This window comes from Dysidea avara, chromosome 10, assembly GCF_963678975.1.
Source record: "Dysidea avara chromosome 10, odDysAvar1.4, whole genome shotgun sequence".
Classification (NCBI taxonomy): domain Eukaryota; kingdom Metazoa; phylum Porifera; class Demospongiae; order Dictyoceratida; family Dysideidae; genus Dysidea; species Dysidea avara.
In genome coordinates, this window is record NC_089281.1 from 2,781,359 (window position 1) to 2,805,682 (window position 24,324).

The 24,324-nt window shown below is 37.0% G+C and overlaps 2 protein-coding genes across 6 annotated transcripts in view; both read left to right on the forward strand.

Moving 5' to 3' along the window:
• The window catches only part of LOC136237236 (uncharacterized), a 52,318-nt gene that overhangs the window by 24,393 nt on the left and 3,601 nt on the right, over positions 1-24,324 (forward strand). The window contains exons 16-17 of one of the 3 annotated variants that reach the window (XM_066027566.1): positions 1,666-1,825; positions 1,879-2,131. The exons of 1 other annotated variant lie outside the window; for it this stretch is intronic. In XM_066027566.1, coding sequence (XP_065883638.1) covers positions 1,666-1,825; positions 1,879-2,089 — 371 coding nt within the window. In that variant the 3' untranslated portion in view covers positions 2,090-2,131. Of the gene's footprint in view, positions 1-1,665; positions 1,826-1,878; positions 2,132-24,324 lie in introns of those variants that run through there. One more of the 3 variants, XM_066027568.1, reaches the window with a different exon arrangement.
• On the forward strand, positions 12,862-18,471 carry LOC136269272 (uncharacterized). 3 transcript variants are annotated; one of them, XM_066064802.1, is made up of 6 exons: positions 12,862-13,093; positions 15,749-16,258; positions 16,610-16,754; positions 16,972-17,092; positions 17,942-18,101; positions 18,165-18,471. In XM_066064802.1, the coding sequence occupies exons 4-6, from the start codon at positions 16,996-16,998 to the stop codon at positions 18,325-18,327; spliced, it is 420 nt and encodes a 139-aa protein (XP_065920874.1). In that variant the 5' UTR covers positions 12,862-13,093; positions 15,749-16,258; positions 16,610-16,754; positions 16,972-16,995; the 3' UTR covers positions 18,328-18,471. The 3 variants fall into 3 exon arrangements, with proteins under 3 accessions (XP_065920874.1, XP_065920876.1, XP_065920875.1); XM_066064804.1 differs by lacking the exon at positions 12,862-13,093 and having other exon boundaries at positions 15,719-15,852; positions 16,117-16,258; XM_066064803.1 differs by lacking the exon at positions 12,862-13,093 and having other exon boundaries at positions 15,739-16,258.

Consider the following 24,324-nt stretch of genomic DNA (forward strand, 5'->3'; position numbering starts at 1 on the left):
ATTCAGTCGTGGCTGCATATGACTGAAGTTGGAATTAAATCTCCAATAGTAGTTGATGACCTCCCTTGTTTTATTCCTTGTTATTCCTACTCGAAAGTATGATTAATAATTTTCTTATACTTGTAACATGGGCAATGAAGGCTTTGCCTGATATGTACGCCAGACAACCCAAGGGTTGAGGGCATACATACGATCCATAGCTGGCTAATAGCCTGCGCCAGGTGATCAATCACTCAAGCAGATACAAGTACAACCACTGGATGTATTGTATATGCATGCCTGAAACATTTAAATGTGGGTCAGCAGCTGGTATATGCATTCTGGCAATGTTTGGCTATGATTGGCTATGATGAATAAACAAATTATAGAGAATTTTGGTTACGCAAGTGTAATGTTTTAATCAGTGCTGTTGAATTGTAAAGGCTTAGATGAGTAAGCATGCTTGTAGAGTAGTTATTTCTTGTAGAGTGGTAATTTCGTGCTATCAGTAGTGTGGATGTGGTCTGTATTCGGAAACGTGTGAAAACACTTGCTATAGCACTACAAAATGCTTTCCGTCTGAGTGGTTCATGGCCAAATCAAAGTCATGCATACTATTCACGTGAGTACTAATCAGCGCTTCTAATACTGTTCTTGTAACGCTTTGTGACCAGCTGAACACAGCTGAAAGCAAAGTGTAATGGCCACTTCACTTTCGAGTCAGTAATTAATAGCTGGGGTGCATGTTCAGACGAAAACATTAACTCTGGCACCATCGTTTCTTTTTATACGGTATGTGTGGGTTCACCAGTCATAATAATGTTACAAAAAAAGTAAACAAACAAATATAAGGAAAACTTAGGAATTTTAAGTTTGATTAAGGATCATAGAGGGAGGTTGCCTATACCTGCAGATATACTAGTGAACATTTAATCTCTAATTCAGTCTGGGTATAGGCATTAAGGCCAAAATTGATTTCTGCAATCAATCCGGTCACCACAGAAAATACTGACGATTTCCGTAGAGAAGCCATCTATTTCACTATCACGAATTGACACCTTGAGCTATCAGCAAAAAGAAATGGGACACAAAAGAGGACAAAGGTAAGCCCATGATGTGTGCATTGTATGTACTGTGATATACCAAAAGGCATATCTCAGGACGAAGTGATATCGAACAGTGACAAAATCAAGCCCATAGCCTTATCCGTTCTTGAGTTATGCTTGTTTGAGGTATCAGGCAGGCAGGTGGGCAGGCAGGATAATTTATTTTAAATTTCATAACAATTTTATTGGAAGCATTTAGGGTCATACTGAAGGCACTTTTGGGCTTGGTTACCTAACCAATACTGTCAAGGCACCAGGATGGTATATGTGAAGCTGGTTTTTGGGTGATATTTTTGACCAGAAAACCCCAAATCTCCATGATCCCTAATATACAGTACAATATAATTGCTGCCCAGTTGTAGCCCGGGCTACATTCAGATGTGATACAGGTAAGTTGCGAACTGGGCTATGTTGTGAATGTAACCTGGGAAGTTCCCTTGATCTGAGGTATGAAAGTGTTAAGTGTTACATCTTAATGTAATTATGTACTGCTTATGATGAGCACACTATACTGTAAACTGTACAACATGCTTCCAGCGAAATACTAGAGTGATGCAACTTATTCCTTCACTACATTCAGGTACTAGTCTACTAATAGTAGCTACACTAACAGTGAGGGATGTGTTGGGAAACAGTCCAGTATTACAAGGATTGTCTGAACTATTTGCTATACATAAACTGGTTCCCTATCTCAACACTGAAGGGGCACAGGCGTTCATTAATGCCAAGAACATGCGCCAGTGAGTAACTGTGTGTGTTGTTGTTTATTGTTGAATGTATTCATGTGCTCCAGGCCTGGAGGAGGATTGGCACTAATTCCCAGTGGAGTAGAGATATCAATGAGAGGTCTACTATATGTACTGGAGTGTGTGTGCACCAGATCATCACTACACTCGTGTACTACACTGGACCATATTGAGACCAGCCAACAAACTTTATTGGAGTGTGTTAATCTTCACCGTCATGTTCCTTCTAATGTCACAGTGAATTTCTTGAATACATAATTAGATGCTAGTGTTACAACAAAATGAAATACTTGAATATGATTAGCTGCTTACAAACCTCTAAATGCTACAATCAAAACACAACAATTGCACACCTATTACACCAGTAATACATGAGTATTAATGGATAGTAAACAGCATACTGATTAGAGGGAGGTATATATGGTGTGGACACTGCATTTTTCAATTTGAAGACACAAGTCAGGATTTTTGCTTGGGGGCCACAATGTAGAGCCCTCGGGTTACTAAATTCTGAGTAATGCCACTGCTGCAGGGTTCTATTCTAGATGGTAACCTAAGGAAATTATGCCTAACTATTGGCTATCAGACTACTGCAGCTATCATGCATGTGTGTGCGCGCGTGCGTGTGTGTGTGTGAGTGAATCTATAATGGTACTTATAGTGGCTAGTTTATTTGGGTTAAGGCTTAGTCTGCTGTGTTCATCTCCCTTATAAGGGATAATGTCTATCATCTTGTATACCACACATTACATGTAAGTGCTAACCATAAAAACCAACTAATATACATACGCACTGTATGTATAACTCTGGCCAATCAATGTGAGATACTGATTGGTATGTAACATTTATACAGTATTTGTATGTCATGCTCCTGTATGTTGATATAACTTATATATATATACTGGTATAGGTTGTCTCTCACATAGTACAATTTTAGCCTAACCTTCAATATATGTATGTATCATTGTCACACCTCAGATCAAAGGAAAGCCAGTGCAAATATTATATCATGTAATTATTACACTGGTTCAGGAATTTTAATGAGATATATGCACTTATCTCGTTAACTCAAGATATTGCACAGTTATCTGTGCATATATCACAATAACTCATTACAAGATATCCTCAGATATTTTGATGTCCTTTGCTATCTCTGTGCCATAACATATTGAGATCAATTGTGGATTAAGTTTCTTCGTATGCCCAATGTAAATATATTCGTGAAGCATGCCAGCAGTTTTCCACATGTTCAGGTGATTTAGTTGTACCACAGGCACTCATGCTTTGCTTGATATATAAACACAAGGCACCCATAGAAGCGACCTTGTGCAAAGCAAGCCCATGCTCCTCCATAGGCAGGGCAGATAGCTAAGATGATGCACCCTTTTTTCACTGGCTAAAGAGAAAGTACATTGCAAATTAATAGACAGCTGGGTACGCAATTCAGCAGCCAAAGCACTTTGTTTCTGTTGTTTGATGGTAATGATCTCCAATATGTTATGGCGGTGAATATCACAAATTGATAGGCTGTTGTTTAGGGATCAATTCCATTAAGGGAAGAGTCACCTTCAGGGAGGCAACAAACTCATCATCAGAGCACTTCTATAAATATCTAATACCCAGCCCACCAAGCACGTTCTCGTTCATTTATGCTGTGATCAGTTAAGGCTGGAATAAACCAGTGAGACAATTCCTCCTCCAGTGGAATAAGGAGAACAGGTAAGTCGGGTATGGTACACATGAAATACGTTGAAGTCCATGTACAAAACCACAGTAAGCAGCAGTAGGGTATACCTTTGCAATTTCACTGAGCTGATGAACAGACTTCAACCAGTAGTCCATCTTCTCCTTCATGTATTGCTCAGTGAAGGAACAACTCCCCAATGCTGCACTGAGTAATGCTGCACTGAGCAATGCTGCACTGAGCAATGCTGCACTGAGAAGACATCTCTATCACATTGACTTCAGTGTAGCACTAGTACTCACTAAGTAAGGATATAGACCGAGTCAAGGATTAAATGTCCACTAGTACATCTGCAGGTGTAGTCGACCTTGTTTTCCTACTCATACTTAAAATTTTTAATTTTTCCTTATACTTGTTTGTTTACTTCATTATTATAACTAGTAAACCCTCACACACTGCATTAAAAGAAAGGATGGCATGCACCAGAGGTAATGTTTTTGACTGAACACACCCCAACTATCAATTACTGACTTGAAAGTGAAGCGGCCATTATGCTTTGCTTTCAGCTATACTCAGCCCATTGCATACATAGCATTACAAATGAAGAACAATAAGAGAAGCGCCTCTACATTCAATCCAGTCTCCATGGAAATACAAACAATTTCCGTTAATGTAGGCAAGCCATCTTGCTATAGCAGCAGGCAGGCAGTCAATTTCATTAAATAAAATTTTTGTAGCAATTTATTGGAAGCATCTTGAAGGCACTTTTGAGCTTGGTTATACTTTACTGCCAAGGCACCAGGATGGTATTGTGAAGCTGGTTTTTTGGTGATATTTTTGGCCAGAAAAACCCAAACCTCCATGATCCCTAATATACATACAGTACTACCATACTGTATAATAATTGGAATTGATCTGAAACTTTGATATAGTAACTATAATAACTTCTTCAAAGGTTCTGGACAAACATCAAAAGTAGTCTCAAAGTTAAAAGTAACTTTAGAGGCATAATTACTAAGTTAAAAGTGACTTCAAAGTGTCACAAAGCACACAATAGTTGTAACATGTATATTTGTGGTCCACCTGATATGTCTACCCTCAGCCCTTAGGCCATAAAACCTGAGGGCTGAGGGTAGACATATCAGGCAGACCACCCATACCCATTTTACAACCATAAAATGTACATATGGTACACACATGCAAAAACATACCATATGTAATGTACATATCAGGAAACATTAGGGATCTCATTATATTTATAGCAAGATTTCTGTTTTATGGTTGCTCAGGAGAATATTGTATGACACATGTTTCAAAGCTGTTTATGATGAACACATTATACTGCAAACTGTACACTAGTCTCTTCCACTATACATCAGTGATGTTGCTATAAAGTCAGTTCTTTATAATAGAGCAGTCCAAGCAGTATCTACAAGGGTTGTCTACAACAGTGGGCTGTGGTCAAGATTAGTTATTAGACTTTTACTCAGGGACCAACCCTCAATAGTAGCCATACTTGAGTGGTGCCACAATTGATTTGGAAATAAGAGCTTAAACATTGTTTACTGATCAATTTTAAATAGTCACTGCATCGATATTTTGAACAACCATATATAAAATTAACTTTTTATTTTGATGTCATTTAATGTGATTTCATGACCTCAGAATCTGTTATTGCCATACAAGGTAGACTAGAGGAATCATCCGCCTATGTAGTTAACAACATAACTCATCATCAATGCACACATTTATGTACATATCAATTGTTACACACAGACAACGCAGACTATTCTGTGCTCAAGCAGCAGCAGTGGTTGATATACTTCACTGTACATACAGTGTTAACTGATCCACTAAGATAGCTTCATCACCAAAAACTTCATTAGTACAAATCCTCACTTCCACATCATCCATAGTAGCCATATCCAACTCCCTATAGAACCATGGTAGGTTGGGGTTATCACAACAAGTGTTACCAGTAGGACAGTCTAAACCATCCCACAAAGGATCAGACAAGTAATGTGTAGCATGATTAGGACGACCACCAGAATTCACTCCACTTTCACAGTAAAAATTGGAGCCAGTAAAAGCATCTGCAGCTGAGTTGCAATTACAATATGTGTCAATGGTACGAACTTCATATGTCCATATGTGTTGACGAGGGCTACCATGTGTTATAAATAATGCATCATTGTTGTAGATCCCATCAATGTATCCTTTCTGATAACCTCTAGCCATTCCACAAATTTTTTGGTAACTTATTCCTTTAGAGGAGAATAGTACAGGATAACATCCAGCATTGTCACTTGGTGATCTACAGAAACTGATGCCATCTTGTGATCTCTTGTTCCATCCAGTTGGACATTCATCTCCTCTGGTAATGTTAACACTAGCAATTCTAGTCCATCCACCAATATTACCACATACTACTCGTTGCTCCATATCACAGTATATACGACGTAAAGGATTAATGAGTAAATAATATCCTGACCTGTTATGAGTTTGTGGGTTGAGGTCATAGATCTCCTTACAAGAGTCATAAGAAGAAGCTTGTATTCCATGTTCCATATCACAGTATACACGACGTAAAGGATTAATAAGCCAATAATATCCTGACCAGTTGTGAGTTTGTGGGTTCCAGTCGTAGATCTCCTCACAAGACTCTCCAGGTAGGAAAGGATGACTAAACTGATAAGTATCACATTGTTCAGTAGCTGTTACTAACTTGCTAGTACAATACAATATTATTACTAGTGCTAACATTCTGTCATCAAGGTCAGACTAAGTACTGTGAACTGTTTCTGTATGTCTTTGGATCATGTTTTTATACTGTACTCCCATGCATCACATGCACACTTGTAAAGCTGCATTTCCTAATTAGAATGGAATGTGATCTAAATGCAGTATTGTAGTAGCAGGGTTAGATGAGCTGGGGTTAGAGTTACCTCCCCTTCTATGATAGTAGTTTATGGCTAATTTTTAATTATGTATATGTTTAATGTTTAATTTCCTTCAAAAGGTTTGAGCTTTGGCAGGTTTAATGGGAAATGTGGATAACTGCAACTACACTTTACTTCAATTGTGGGATATGAGTTGCATGGATACTACTTTTTCCCTATTAGACTTTATTGTTCTCCTCGCCAGAACTAGGTTCATAGACTCAAGCGGCTATCATTACTAAATGGAGGGACTGCCAGTTACAATGCGAAGTGTGAAGCATAACTGAGTACAACACTCCAAGAAAATGAAAAGAAAAATAACTCTATATAATTCCCCAGTGGTACAGGAGCTGGAAGACAGCACCACTTCTGACTACATTTGTGACAGATGTGCTGATAATGCGAAGGACCTTATTCAATGTAAATGGTGTGAGATGTGGCTATGTAGCAAGTGTGAAAATGTACCATCCGAGATGATATACTATATCAAACAACACAGTGAGTTGAGAACACATTGATTCTGTGAACTCTGCAATAAGTTAGCACTTCATGCAGTTGAGACCTATAGTCATAATTACCAAAGATTACAACTTGTTTTAATGCTGGATACAATGGTCAAGTCTCTAAACAAAATGTATATAGCTAAGACATTAAATGAGACTCAAAGTTCTTTCTCAAACCTCTGTAAGGTTATGAGGATAAGGCAATGGCTTGGTGTTACAATTGAAGTTTGCAATGAGGGCGATGGAAGAAGGTGGCGTTGCATCCAAACTTAGGTTGTATTCATCTGTGTAAATGATCAAGTTGTAAGTATTGTTAATGAAATTGGTGATCGAGATAGGAGAAGACATAACCGTATGTTTCATAGCTTTCCCAAACCTGTACAGTCTTCTGTCCAGGAAAGGGTTTCTGCTGATACTGAGATGGTTGAGGGATTAATAAAAGACAAGTTATCAGTTTCTGACACTGAGATTTGTAAAGTATCAAGGCTTGGCTAAATAGGGAAAATGTTCCAAGATCTGAATGGGCTTGTTTAAAATGTGCTTCAAGACTCCTCCTGTTTCAAATTTGAGCTGAACCACACCCAGCCATGCGTTTTCGAAGTTTGTCTTAGTTTCTTTGTATTTTTCTTCTTTATTATTAATTACTAGGTAGGCAGCACAGCTGATTTGCCTAGGATGTAAAATCAACATTAGTGCAGTGCATGTTACAATCAATAAGAGTATGTATGCTACAATTACTAATTGTGAAAAAAGTTACAGTATGTATGTGTTACATAAAAAAAAGTTAGCTATAGTGTGTATGTTACAATTACTAATTATAAAAGGTAAATTACAGTATGTATGTCACAATTACCAATTATAAACAGTAAGTTACAGTACACATATACAACTACTAATTGCAAAGAGTCATAAAGTTACAGTGCATATGTCACAATTAACAGTAAGTTACGATACGTATGTTACAATTACTAATTATTAACAATAAATAACTTACATAATTGATTTGTAAAACAATTTAGAGTACTAGCTTTGATAGCAGAGATAGGTAATAAGTTCCAATCACAAAAAGTGACTATTATGATAATGATTAGATCTATAGCAGTACGTATGTTAAATGAAAAGGATGTTGGAAAATCTACAGTGGCAGTGGTTGTGATGTAGGTTGATATTTCTAGTGATATTAAATTATGAAGTCCTTGGTATAGGATTGTGAGCCTTGAAATATGTCTTCTAATGTTTAGTGTAGGATAGAAAGGATGACTAAACTGTTAAGTATCACATTGTTCAGTAGCTGTAACTAACGTGTTAGTATAGTACAATAATATCACTAGTGTTAACATTCTGTCATAACAAGAACTGTAAACTGTACGTCATTGATCATATTTTTATACTGTACTCCCATGCATCACATGCACACTTGTAAAGCTGCATTTCCTCGTTAACGAATATTAGAATGGAATGTGGTCAGTATAGCTTCCATTTTCTCTAAATACAGAATTGTAGTAGTTTATTGGCTAATAGTTTTAATTACGTATGTGTTTAATTTCTTTCAAATGGTTTGAACTTTGGTAGGTTTAATGGGAAATGTAGACTGATACACTTTTAAATGAAAGACTATGTATGGCAGCATTTCTCCAAGGTTCACCTGTGCCCCTGTATAAATGTGTTACTACCAAGATAAGTATATATACAATTGACTGCAGTTGATTTGCACATGCAGTGGCTGGTCATGATATCACACAGTACACCATATTCAGCTTCATGACACATTATATACATGTGGACGGATTATGATTTTGTTACATTAGGGATCATGAAGAGCTGTGCTTTTCTAGCCAAAAACTAATTATCTCCCTTTATAACAGCTTGGCAGATTTGATTAGGCACAGCCAAAGTTGGTTAGGCACAGCCAAGGCCAAAATGTGTCTTCAGACTAATTCCAAACCCTTTCATCTATGGAATTTTTAATATTTTATGCTAACTGACTGACTAGCTTGATTTCTTCACTGCCGCTTCATCCCAAGATGTTCCTTTTCACCAACTGCAGTACAATATGCACGTTATGGACTTGCCTATGTCCTCCTATGTGTTCCAGTTCTTTTTGCTAACAATGCAAGGAGTCGATTTGCAATAGCGTGATGAGGCTTCTGTGATGGCTATTATGCCTATCAACCATATTTTCTGTAGCAACTGGATTGATTGCAGAGATGCTTCTCGTACTGTCCTTCATTTGTAAGGCTGTGTAACAGGCGAAGCGTAGCTGAAAACAAACCACTGTTGCATAATTGATTGTTGGGGTACATGTTCTGATGTAAAATTACTTTTATAACATTCCTAATGCCATTTTTTTTCTTTTGTTGCAGTATGCACTGGTTCAGTTGTTATAATTAACAAGTAGAAGGAAAAATTAGGAGTAGGGATCAAAGAAAAAAAGTTGTGAAACAAGGGAGTAGTTAAAATGTAGTAAAACAAGGAAGGTTGCATATACCTGTAGATATACTAGTGCACATTAAATTCCCATAAACTTCAGTCTATAACCATGACTCCACTAGTATATCTGCAGGTATAGGCAACCTTCCTTGTTTCACCACTATTTTCACCACTTATTAACTACTCCTTTGTTTCAAAACTTTCTTTGATCCCCTATTCTAACTTAAATTTTATAGTTTCTTTCTACTTGTAATAATAGGTTCAGCCACTTCTTCAAAAGTTCTAGACAAACACCAGACCACATCAAAAGCACTCTCAACCACACCAAAGGCTCCTAAACGTATAGTTACTAAGTTAAAAGTGACTTCAAAGTGTCAAATAACACGTAACATGTGTACTTGTGGTCCACTTGATATGTCTACCCTCAGCCTGCGGGCTGCAAAACCCGAGGGCCAATTGCAGACGTAATATTATTATCAGGAAGACCACCCATGCTCATTTTACAACCATAAAATGTACGTATGCACATGCAAAACCACATACCTGAACATATCAGGAAACATTAGTGATCTCATCATTATAATTTATAGTAAGCTTCCTTTTCTATGGTTGCTCAGAAGTATTATTTTATGATACATGTTTATGATGAGCACATTATATTGCAAACTGTACACTAATCTCGTATTATCAATGATGTTACCAGAAAGTCGATTCCTTCATTACATTAAGATACTAGTCTACTAGCTACACTAACAGTGAGAGATGTGACGACAGGGAGCAGTCCAATATTATAAGGATTGTCTGAACTATTTGTTATACATAAACTGGTCCCCTATTTCAACACTGAAGGGGCACAAGCATTCATTAATGCCAAGAACATGTACCAGTGTGTAAATCAAGTTTGAATAGTTGCTGCATCAATATTTTGAACAACTAGGTATATAAAATTAATTTTTGATTTTAATGTCACTTAATATGATGTCATGACCTCAGAATCTATTATTGCCATACAAGGTAGACTATGAATGTCTAGTTAACAACATAACTCATTTATAATTACCAATGCACACATTTATTTACATATCAATTGTTACACACAGACAACACAGACTATTCTCTACTCAAGCAGCAGCAGTGGTTGGTATACTTCACTGTATGTACAGTGTTAACTAATCCACTAAGATAGCTTCATCTTCACTAGTACAAATCCTCACTTCCACGTAGCTATATCCAACTCCCTATAGAACCATGGTAGGTTGGGGTTATCACAGCAAGTGTTACCAGTAGGACAGTCTAAACCATCCCACAAAGGATTGGACAAGTAATGTGTAGCATGATTAGGACGACCACCAGAATTCACTCCACTTTCACAGTAAAAATTGGAGCCAGTAAAAGCATCTGCAGCTGAGTCGCAATTACAATACAGTATGTGTCAATGGTACGAACTTCATGTGTCCATATGTGTTGATGAGGGCTACCATGTGTTATAAATAATGCATCATTGTTGTAGCTCCCATCAATGTATCCTTTCTGATAACCTCTAGCCATTCCACAAACTTTTTGGTAACTTATTCCTTTAGAGGAGAATAGTATGGGATAACATCCAGCATTGTCACTTGGTGATCTACAGAAACTGATTCCATCTTGTGACCTCTTGTTCCATCCAGTTGGACATTCATCTTCTCTGGTAATGTTAACGCTAGCAATTCTAGTCCATCCACCAATTTTACTACATACTACTCGTTGCTTCATATCACAGTATACATGACGTAAAGGATTAATAAACCAATAATATCCTGACCAGCTGTGAGTTTGTGGGTTCCAGTCATAGATCACCTCACAAGACTCTCCGGGATAGAAAGGATGACTAAACTGATAAGTATCACATTGTTCAGTAGCTGTTACTAACTTGCTAGTACAATACAATAGTATTACTAGTGTTAACATTCTGTCATCAAGGTCAGACTAAAGTACTGTGAACTGTTTCTGCATGTCCTTTATCATGTTATTATACTGCGTACTCTCATGCACACTTGTAAAGCTACATTTTGGCTGGCAATGGTATTACACAGTACACCATATTCAACTTCATGATATACATGCAGGGGTGTAGCTAGAAAATTTGGGTGGGCATACATGATGCCCTGTATTCACATGAAACACACTCCGAGAGGCATTATCAAAATTATATAGTGTATATATGCACACAAGATCTACAACTAGCTAGTGTTAAACAAATGATGCTGCGTGCAAATAAAAACAACCAGCCATATAACCATAAAAACCATGTGTTTTATATACTTGCAGGTAGCTATCCTGGAACCATTTAGTCCCACCAGGTGATAAACAGCAGTGAAAATCATGTGACATCATGTCAACCTGTCTCAAGAAATATGGCCACTGTAAAGCGTTAATAATAATAATAATATAATATCTATTAAACACATCACACTGGCACCATAAACTACAATCACTAGCCATGACAGAGTATACATGCAGCCCACATTAAAACTGATAAAAACTAGGTCCAGGCCTAATTGTAAGCTAGGGTGGTAAACATTGACAGTACAGTACAGTGCAGTCTGCCAAGTGGCTGAGAAAATGATACATATTCTAAACAGTTAAGAGAGAATTTCATGTTGGGGAATTAATGTGTGATAGCTAGCCTGGCTAGACTACACTACAGTTGTTTCATAACAGAGTCGGTAGCTACCACACATAGTGTATTATAGTATCCATACAAAAACTTGACCTTAGGTGATTGTAGAAAGTTATTTGTCTGCTTTACATACCAGGCTTCATTGTTTTTGCTTGACACTTCTCGGAACACTTCCCTTCGCACCTTTTACGAACAGTTCAGGCTCAGCAAGTCATATCTATTGGCACCATCCTATCTTACTGGACACCATACATATTCTCACTACAATAGCATAATCTGAGTATGAGTGTGTAGACTTCCCCTGCTAATCTTCCAAATAATGTTAATACACTCTATCTACTCTCCAGTAGTGTCATACTGATACTGCTAAAAGGTCCTCAGACACTATGCAGCATCATCAAACTATTGAATTGAAATGCTTCAAAATTTCAGCTTAACTACTGTCTGTACACTAAGTGGCACATATCCAGGTACAATTTACTAGTACAGGATGTTTATGCCTAAACATATACTGTACATACATCTATTAATGTGGACAGTCGAGAAGACTATAATAGTTTCTTGCATGGCTGCAGGTTAGTAGCAGAATTCTGCAACACATGGGGTCATGGCATTAGATTATTTTTCATTAAGGTGAATGGCAGTCTTAATTATGTCTAGTGTGTAAACTAAATGCTGTAGACAATTAGCATTAATTTTTCATCTGTTATAGCACTTAAAGTTATTTTCATTGTAAAGTGACTTTCAAACAGCACTAGTACTGTTTTAGACACCACTTAGTTTGTTAAACTTCAAAAGATTTATGACATGTAGCTCCATACATAATAATGACTCTAATAGATTCACAGACATGGTATAGCTACATTAACAGCGAAGAATATAATATGTATGATGGGCAGTAGTCCAGGCTTGTATAAATGATTTGCTGCATATAAAACGATCCCCATATAATGTGTGTGTGTCTTGTATATTGTTGAGTGTATTTATGTGTTACAGGCCTGGAAGCAGGGTTAGCATTAATTCCCAGTGAAATTGAGATATCAAGAGGTCTATTATATGTGTTAGTGTGTGTGTGGCATGCACGTGTGTGGTGGCATATATGTGTGTGTGTGTGTTTGTGGCATGCGTGTGTGTGTGTGTGTGTGTTTGTGGCATGCGTGTGTGTGTGTGTGTGTGTGTGTGTGTTGTGAGGCAGTATAGCCAAATGGCTTGAGCATCTGCCTGGTAATCGAAAGGTTCCTGGTTCAATGCTTGGTTGTGCTAAATTGGTGTTGTTGTTTCCTTGAGCAAGAAACTTTACTCACATTGCTCCAGTCTACCCAGCTGTATATTGGGGACTGGCGTCATCTGGGGAAGCAGCCCACCCAGTTGTAACATCAATGGTACCTGGTATTAACTGGGGAAGCAAATCCCAACTGTCCATGTCTCATAGAGCAGGTGAAGGTACAGGTGGGACTTCAGGTGCCCACATCTTCACCTGTGGGACATGGTACAGCCCCCTGTGGGTTACTAGTCCTGTTCCAGGAATATATACCTGCACCGACTCCTAGCACCTGAGTAGTGTACAGGTGTCCTAATGCTAATTCACTGGGTAGGCGTGACCGTGCTAGCACGGCAGCTGAAGGCTTTGCATGTGTTTGTGTGTGTGGGGGGGGACAACGTAGTGGCTAAGAGCACCAGCCTGGTAATCCAGGTTTGATGCCTGGTTTTTCCCAGTTGCTGTTGTTGTTTCCTTGAGCAAGAAACTTTACTCACGTTGCTCAGCATTTGAATGGGACCTAGTGACCTGGTATTAACTGGGGAAACAAATTCCAACTGTTCGTGTTTCACACAGTGAGTGGGTTGTGCCAACTCTGTACAAAGTGACCGAAGTAATGCTGCCTGCCCAGGAGTAATGATAAAAATTATGCAGCCATCTCTGCTAAATAAGGTCAGAAAATGTTGTCTCTATTTGCATACAATGACCAGAATAAACAGGTTTCACTGTATGCTTTTAACTTCACTCAATGTGCTTTTTCAAATTTCCTGCAATTGTAACATATTTTATGCTTTTCCATGCCTCAAATAGACTTTAAGTTGAAACAACCATACAAAGCTACATCTGTTATATAGATAAACCGCAGAAGTTAATTTAGAATACTTTGTACCTGACAACATATAAGCTGAATAAATGCTGGCTACTTTATCTTGGAGTCGAAACTTTAGCTGTTACCACAACAGTTGTATCATGAGCCATGGTAATGGTTCATAATAGAGATCGCCTATGTTTTTTCCAAAATCCTAACACTCAGCTAAATACCACCTTGTTTTGACATGTAAAATCATGCCTCAAGGAGATAAAGACAAAAATGTCAATTTTTAAATACAAAAATGGCTGCAAAAGTCATCATAGTCCAAATCTACAATGGCACTATATCAAAAAACGAATGTTATTAGGAGTACAATTTATAGTTGTAACATGGGCATGCCCAAAGCCCAAGGGCTGCGGGCATACATATCAGACAAATCACGAGTGCTCATGCTACAGCTAATATGTAACACTTCCATTCAGGCTGATAGCCTTGATGCCAATACTAGTGTAACCACTGGATTCATTTTATATGCATGCCTGAAAGATTCAATTATAGTTAGGCAGCAAGTAACGTTGTAGCTACAATTGTTATATAATAAACAGATGAGTCCTACAGATATGGAAAAGTAGAGTAGGACAAATTTTGGGGAATTTACAAGTGTTTTAATGCTTTCGCATTGTTTAAAGACTAATCACAACGTATACTAAAGACCTAAAGGGGTAAGCTTCATTATAGAGTGGTTAACTTGTGTCGTCCGTAATGTAGGCGTATCCACATTGAAAAATGTGCTGAAACGCTTGTGAATGTACTGTGAGAGTACTTCTCACATTTAAGTTACATTTCCCAACTTGTAGAACGGCAAGGATACTGAAATGCCTTCATTTGAGTGCTTCTTGCAATTGTGGCAACACTTCAATTTGTGGTAATCATCATGTGAGCATTAATTTATTCCCTCAGTCAATTTCGTGTATAAAGCAAACAGAGGGTGGTACCACTACCTCATCCATATCAAGGCCATGCTTGCTTTGATGAAAGTGGCTTGCTCTTTTAGAAGTGCAACCACTTACCCTGGATACATTTCAATGTACACCGGTGTACATTTAGATGTCTCCCTGTAAAGAGGTATACATGGCAAATGTATCCTTTGGAATTCCTTTGATCTGAGGTGTCAAAGTGTTACATTTGATATGTGAAGTTTCATTCTTTCTCACAAATGATGCAGCTATCGTGCTATGCTGCTCTACTGTAATTATGTGGGGATTATGAGTCACTTACGCTTTCATGTGCATATATTCGCAAATATTCAATATTATGATATAAAAGTTTTGCAGGTTAAGAAATCACTATATAAGGATTAGAAATATTGTCTTACATTTTGAATTATTATTATTAATAATGAGAAGGCACAACCCCATCAAAACGTTTGCTTGCACACTGCTCATATTATGAGTCAGTAGGGATATTATGAGTCAGGACAAAAAAGTGTTTCTAATGGTAGTACATCTCACATGATACCTAGTGTACACACAATTTAGACACTCGTCTATATACCCATAAAATATGTATAGCACATCAATCTATACTTTAATTACAAGATAGTTCTTATAGTACTTTTTACTTATATCCACAGCAGTGTATAAGGAATTCACAACATGAAAAGTAATGATACAACATGAAAAATAATGACTATCTACAAACTCCATTAAAGAAAAAATTCATTGCCGGATTGCACAAGTAACTAAGCATATCTGATCACATTTTGTGGTAGTTATTGTATGTCTGTACCAGCATTTTTATTGCAGTTTGCAGAAGTGACCCATAATGCCCCTTGACTCATAATGTAAACATATATCTTATAAATCATTAAGGTTTAAAAAGTGTCCTTCTCTCAAATCCAGTCACATGTGAATTGTGAAAGTGACCCAACAATGCTTGTAATTCCTGTGTGGGGTTTTAGTTTCCAACTTTCATTTACTATCTGTATGCTACACCTCACAGTCACACATTTTGAGAAAGTATCTACCAGAGGGATATCTGCCATGTCATAGTGAAGTGATCAATACTGCACTAGAACTAGTCCAGTCATTACAACACAATTCATTCACTAGACTGAAGTCACTTCTGTTATATGGACCAAGAGGTGAGTGGGTGGATGATTGAACTTTAGTATATACATGAAGGTAGGAATCTTTCTGGCATCTTTGATCATCTTCACCAAAGTTACTCCTGTGTGGAAGCCAGTGGTATTATTGGCTTTCTAGTCAATCCTTTAAATTGTTGCAACATTTTACATGACTTTGTGTTGAGGTAGCATCTACAACAAGGTTTATAATTTCAGTTGTTTTGTAAGTGGTTGCTTTATTAGAGTAGTTGTCCAATTTTTGTTTGCTACACATTTGAGTATATACTGTTATTCAAAGCACATTCAATAAACAGGGATATACAGGATATGGTGCTACTAAACTGATAGTGCATATCACCATTATTGTAGGGACTGGCAAGACTAGTTTAGCAGTACACATCTCCACACTGATTATGTTTGAGTACATCAGATTGATCACTGCTAGTGAACTACTGGCCATACCAGATACACACAAAATTGACAAGATACATCAAGCCTTCACTGAGGCCTACAGGTATACCTCTATAGTACTTTGGTGACTGCACAATATGCTAACTTTTAATGTGAATGTTAGGTCACTTAACATACATACAGTAAGACTTACTAATGTATTTACATTTATGCAAAGTGACCATATTACACAGTGACTGGTTTTGCAGTATTATTTCATTAATATAATCAAAGATGATGTACAGGTTTATACTATAGTTCTCCTAACCATGTACATGCAGGTTAGATGGGTCACTATATACTGGATGATATTGATCAGTCATATTTACTTTGGAGATGGACACTGTGTCTCTGTATCACATGATCTGATGCATGCTGCGAGCACACTGACACCCCCAGTAGGTAAATTCCCTTGTTCTGTGATCATGTGACTATTTACTACTGTGTTTTTTTAAATTTTACAATATTTTTGTAACAGATACAATTATTAGAAATTTTGAATAATATTATGTCTAGATACACAACACATTCACTGACTATTAATTATTAAAAAGTGCCATGACCATTTTGCTTCCATTTTCAGTTATGTTCCACCTGTTACACGACATTACACACAATGAATAGTATGAAAAGTGCCTCTGCAATCAATCTACTCACTACAAAATTATGGACACAGAAATAGGATTTAAAGGAGGACAAAGCTAAGTCCATGATGCATAATAGCTACATTAGTAGGCAAAATGGCATATCACTGGCACACGTGATGTCAAACAGTGAAGAAGTCAAGCTCATATTTTTAACCGTATAAGTTATATGGTTGCATGGCTGAAGCTACTGCTTCAGTTAAGTTGAAGAATAGAAAATTCTGCTTTGGTTTCCATAGAATTTGTTTAAAGCATTTTGAGTCATTCTGAGAACATGTTTGGGGTGGATTATACCTAACAAATACTTCTAAGTTGTTATGAAGGAAACGTGAGGCTAGTGTGCAGTTGATATTTTTTAGTTGAAAACTTGTTGTACATACATATGTGCAAACACATACCATATGTAATCTACATATCTGATCAACAGGAAACATTAGTGATATCATCATTATATTTTTATAGCAAGCATTCTGTTTTATGGTTGCTCAGGAGTAATAATTATTTATTTAAATGTTTCAAAGCTGTTTAGGATGAGCACATTATACTGCAAACTATACACTAATCTTCAACTATATCAGCGATGTTGCCATTCCTTCACTGTATTCAGGTACTAGTCTACTAATAGTAGTTACACTAACAGTGAGGGATGTGCTGGGGAGCAGTCGAATACTACAAGGATTGTCTGAACTATTTACTGTACATAAACTGGTCCCCTATCTCAACACTGAAGGGGTACAAGCATTCATTAATGCCAAGAAAATGCGCCAGTGAGTAAATGTGTGTGCATGTGTATCTTGTTGTTTATTGTTGAATGTATTCATGTGCTCCAGGCCTGGAGGAGGGTTGGCACTAATTCCCAGTGGAGTAGAGATATTATTGAGAGGTCTACTATATGTATTGGAGTGTGTGTGCACCAGATCATCACTACACTCGTGTACTACACTGGACCATATTGAGACTAGTCAACAAACTTTACTGGATTGTGCATGCTAATCTTCACTGTCATGTCACAGTGAATTTCTTGAATACACAAATTATTGTATGTACATGCATACAAACACTACTTTAAATTGATGTACATGGCTATCAGAGTACCGTATAGCTACTGTAACATGTCTGTGAATCCATTGAGATATTTATCTGGTTCGTTTAAAAAACATGGTGTCTAAAACAGTACTAGTGCTGTTTGAAAGTCACCTTACAATGAAAACAGTTTTGAGTGCTGTGACAGGTGAAAATGCTAATTGTCTACAGCATTTAATTTACACACTAGACATAATTGAAATTGCCATTCACCTTAATGAAGATGTATGCACATTATATGTTTAGGCATAAACATCCTGTATTAGTAAATTGTACCTGGATTTGTGCCACTTAGTGTACAGACAGTAGTTAAGCTGAAAGTTTGAAGCATTTCAACTCAACAGTTAGTTGATGCTGTATAGCATCTGGGAGAGGCTACTGAGGACCTTTTAGCAGTATCAGTATGACACTGCTGGAGAGTAGATAGAGTGTATAAATATTATTTGGAAGATTAGCAAAGGAAGTCTACACACTTAAAGAACCATTAGTAGCCTCATAATTTTATCTATGGTCAATTAGTCAATGGCTATGACATCTCTGTATTTTTATGGTTGCCTGGGACTATTTTTTGTTGTATCAGTATATGCTTCAACTAAATCAGTAATGTAGCTATACCGCCCATTCCTTCCTACATTCAGGTACCAATCTAGTATAGTAGCTACATTAACAGCGAGGCATATATATCATGATGGCGGCTTGTCCGAATGATTTACAGCACATAAAACAGTCTCCATATAATGTGTGTGTGTCTTAATTGTTTATGTATCCATGTGTCACAGGCCTGGAGGCAGGGTTGGTATTAAATTCCAGTGAAGTATATAGAGATATCGAGAGGTTTACAGACCTCTCGCACACACGCACAAACACACACACACACCAGTACATGTATATAGTGAAGAAACTTGCTCAGCATTTGAATGGTACCTAGTGACCTGGTGTCAACTGGGAAAGCAGCCCACCCAACTATGATATCAATGGGTACCTAAATGCCAACTGTCCATGTCTCACAGTGGATGGGTTGTGTCTACTGTGTACAGAGTGACCAGAGTAATACTGTCTGTCCAGTAATTATAATTAAATGATGCAGCCACCTTCGCTTGAAATTTTTGTTCCTATGCATATTTTTGTGCTTTTCCATGCCTCAAATAGACTTTAAGTTGAAACAACCATACAAAACTACATCTGCAATATAGATGAACTATTAAGAATACTTTTTACCTGACAACATCTGCTGAATAAATGCTGGTTACTTTATCTTGGAATTGAAACTTTAGCAATTATCACACCAGTTATATTTTTCATTTATAGAGATTGGTATGTTCAATAGATTAATTAGCAACTTCTTTCTCTGTAGAGGAGCTTCCTCAAATTAATGCAAACTTTGGCCTATGCTAGAAATAATGCCTATTATGCCAGCATTATGCTAATGCTTTTACTTATACTTATGCTGGCATATATTAGACTCAAGTCTATCAATCAGACATGTTTCTGGCTTCATAGTTGTAAGGATCTATTATAAAACTTGAGGCTGTATGTTTCCATTGTTTACAATGCTGGTATATTGTTGGTCTTAGCCTTTTTGGTCGAATTGTCACTTTTTCCACCCAAATGTAGCAACTTACCTTTGCATTACAACACAAACTTGCAACAGGAAGCATGTGGTGTGGTGTAGTGTGCTGTAGCTATATAAAATTCTTCTCTAATGGTTAAAAACTTATGAAAGAGGACAGAAACTATTAGAATAGCACAGCAAACAAGTACAAATTTACGGAGGAATTTATGGGGGGAAATCCCAGCACAGGAAAAAATAAAACAAAAAAATATATTTTTTATGGAAAATTGCTAGGTCATTATTATACTGGTAGATAATCGATCACTTTTGCTATTAAGAAACTAACATGATGTCATGACCTTAAAACTATGTGTTTTCAGAATCTTCTACTTACCTACAGCCATACAAGCTGAAGTAGAGCCTTCTTACAGTAATTGTCTACATTAATAGATGTGTATACAAATCTACATTTATCTGTGTACACATTTACATGCATAATAATTGCAAGTAACAGGAACACATCAGAGTCAATCTCAGTGAGAATATACGTAGCTACACAACATCTGTATAAATGCACGTAACTATAGTTAAAGCAGCAGTGGTTGGTATACTTCACTGTATGTACAATACTAACTGATCCACTAAGATAGCTTCATTGCCAAAATTTTCATTAGTACAAATCCTGACTTCCACATCATCCATAGTAGCCAAATCCAACTCCCTATAGAACCATGGTAGGTTGGGGTTATCACAACAAGTGTTACCAGTAGGACAGTCTAAACCATCCCACAAAGGATCGGACAAGTAATGTGTAGCATGATTAGGATGACCACCAGAATTCACTCCACTTTCACAGTAAAAATTGGAGCCAGTAAACTCATCTGCAGCTGAGTCACAATTGCAATATGTGTCAATGGTACGAACTTCATATGTCCATATGTGTTGACGAGGGCTACCATGTGTTATAGATAATGCATCATTGTTGGAGTACCCATCAAGTATTCCTTTCTGATAACCTCTAGCCATTCCACACACTTTCTGGTAACTTATTCCTTTAGAGGAAAATAGTATGGGATAACATCCAGCATTGTCACTTGGTGATCTACAGAAACTGATGCCATCTCTTGAGCTCTTGGTCCACCCAGTTGGACATTCATCTCCTCTGGTAATGTTAACACTAGCAATTCTAGTCCATCCACCAATATTACCACATACTACTCGTTGCTCCATATCACAGTATACACGACGTAAAGGATTAATAAGCCAATAATATCCTGACCTGTTGTGAGTTTGTGGGTTGAGGTCATAGATCTCCTTACAAGAGTTATAAGCTTGTACTCCATGTTCCATATCACAGTATACACGACGTAAAGGATTAATAAGCCAATAATATCCTGACCTGTTGTGAGTTTGTGGGTTGAGGTCATAGATCTCCTTACAAGAGTTATAAGCTTGTATTCCATGTTCCATATCACAGTATACACGACGTAAAGGATTAATAAGCCAATAATATCCTGACCTGTTGTGAGTTTGTGGGTTGAGGTCATAGATCTCCTTACAAGAGTTATAAGCTTGTATTCCATGTTCCATATCACAGTATACACGTCGTAAAGGATTAATAAGCCAATAATATCCTGACCAGTTGTGAGTTTGTGGGTTCCAGTCATAGATCACCTCACAAGACTCTCCAGGATAGAAAGGATGACTAAACTGATAAGTATCACATTGTTCAGTAGCTGTTACTAACTTGCTAGTACAATACAATATTATTACTAGTGCTAACATTCTGTCATCAAGGTCAGACTAAAGCACTGCAAACTGTTTCTGCATGTCCTTGATCATGTTTTTATACTGTGTACTCTCATGCATCACATGCACACTTGTAAAGCTGCATTTCCTTGTTAGCTAAAATTAGAGTGGAATGTGGTCAGTGTATAGCTCTAAATGGGGCATTAGCAAGAGTAGCTACATAATAATACAAGAGGGTTAGAAGAAGGGGGGTTAGGGTTAACCCTCCTCCTCTATTATTATGTATTATTGGTAGTAGTTTATTTAATTACGTGTGTGTTTAATTTCCTTCAAATGGTTTGAGCTTTGGCAGGTTTAATGGGAAATGTGGACAACTACACTTTAAAATGAAATATATTTATTTATTAAGGCTTTACAGCACAAATGCTGAAGTTCTGTAGGACAACTGATCTTACAGCCTGTTTAAAGTTGTTATATAAAGTATGTATGAAAAAGTGAAGAAAGAAGAAAAAAATCCATGACTGTACCTGAACCTGCAGCTATCTGATCTATGCTCAAACATCTGATCTATGCTCAAACACTTACAGGAGTCTGCTAGGTGATCAGGATGTTTTCTTCTTGTCAATTTCATGCATATGTATCTCAAGGTAACTATATATGCGGGCAGCATTTCTGGCCGGGTAACTTGTTTCACCTGTGCCACATAGTACACCATACTCAGCTTCACGGCAAATTACATACATATGTAGATGAATATATAACTACCAACTATGATTGCGTTACATATGCACATAATATATTTCCATGCATATGCTTTGTAGAATCCTAGTCACATGAGTCATTGTTTTAATAACTAGCTAGGATTTAATGCTTCAGAATCACTTCAGATCCATCTCAAGGATTACTGCATCATTTGTTTAGGCTTTCTGTCCATAAAAGAATTATATGTCCAATGTAAAACTGATGTTTGTTCTATTAGAATAGTTGAACGCAGCACTTGGTGGGAGGTACTATAATTTTGTCCCATTGTGTACTATTATTATAATAGAAGAGTAGTAAGAACTGTAGTTGAATATGAACTGGGGGCTTCATACTTATATATGGTTTAGGTATTGTCTTCCTTGCCAGTGTGCTTTAGTAAATATAGATCTCTATTGTGCATTACATTGTAGCCGTAGCTACAATACTAACAATAGTGTTGAGATATCTGTACTGTAATAATGATACAAACACTTAAAATGCTGAAAAAGTTTCACACTTTCTCTATGCACAATAAAGTGGTGACAGAATAATACCATACCAAACATCAGTCATTCCAGTATTTGTACATGTACATGAACCATCAAAATGTTCTATCTTGTCGTTACACTATGGGTACATATATAAATAACATGGCCCATTACTAAACTGGTCATCTTAAGCAAATATTCTAATAGAACATTCATGTTTTTGCTTGTATATAATTATTACTCAGGTAAATTTGACCAATCAGCAGTTGGAGCTGCTTGTGACAGTCTTGTCAACCAACTACTGATGCTATCAATGGATTGAAGTTAGTGATATTGTATTGTACATAATTATGTACTGTAGTAAGTGTAGTTAATACTACAGTTCATTACAACACACTAGACTGCATGAAGTCACTGCTGTTATATGGACCAAGAGGTGAGTGGGTAACTTTAGTACATGTAAGTAGAAATCTTTCTGGCATCTTAAATCATCTTTTATTGAGTTATCTGTGTGGAAGCCAGTGATACATACTAATCAATCTTTTAAACTGTTGTAACTTTTACATAACTTTGTGCTGAAGTAGCATCTCCAACAAGATTTAATTGTTTTATAAGTGGTTGCTTTATTAGAGTGATTGCCCAATCATTTGCTACACATTTGAGTACTGCTCTTCAAGGTACATTCAGTATGTGACCGGATTTTGGAAATCAGTTTTTAATGTCCCATGTGAAATAAATAGAAATCTATACTTTGCTGTGTCATCATTAAAGCACTTGTACACTTGTTAAATTATTACACAAAATTTGATGTAATTCAAGGTATTGACTAATGATTCTAATTATTGTAAATCTGATTGGTAGTTTTGAATGTCTCATTTTAATCATAAATATATGAGCTGTAAAATGTGACATTATGGCACAAGTAATATGTATTCTGCTATGTTCAGCCTGTTACTCAGTATTTCAAATAAAGAGCAGTATGAGGAGCATCTTTGTTCCCAATAACTAAGGCAAGGTGTTTATGAAATTGTGTACCTGGTGTGGTTACTTTCTGAGAGGGCCCTGTTCCCCCCAGAAATGATAGAGAAAGGGCTACCTGATAGCTAACTCACAGAAGTGTTCAGTGCCTGCCATTCAGTGCATGCCATTTAGTTGTTGCAACTTGATAGTTTGGCACAAGTAGTGAAATAAAATTCCCCCTCACACAAAGATTTGAAGCATGTTACATGAGACATGTGTATGTATGTATGTACGTACACACATGTAAAAACACATACCATATATATTGTACATATCAGGAAACATTAGTGATCTCATCATTATATTTATAGCAAGATTTCTTTTTATGGTTGCTCAGGAGTAATATTATTTTATGAT

Coding starts and splice junctions, on each gene's coding strand:
- LOC136269272 (XM_066064802.1), top strand. CDS start 16,996: ATGATATTGATCAGTCATATTTACTTTGGAGATGGACACTGTGTCTCT. Junction 17,093..17,941: donor CACACTGACACCCCCAGTAG/GTAAATTCCCTT, acceptor CACTGTATTCAG/GTACTAGTCTACTAATAGTA. Junction 18,102..18,164: donor AATGCCAAGAAAATGCGCCA/GTGAGTAAATGT, acceptor CATGTGCTCCAG/GCCTGGAGGAGGGTTGGCAC.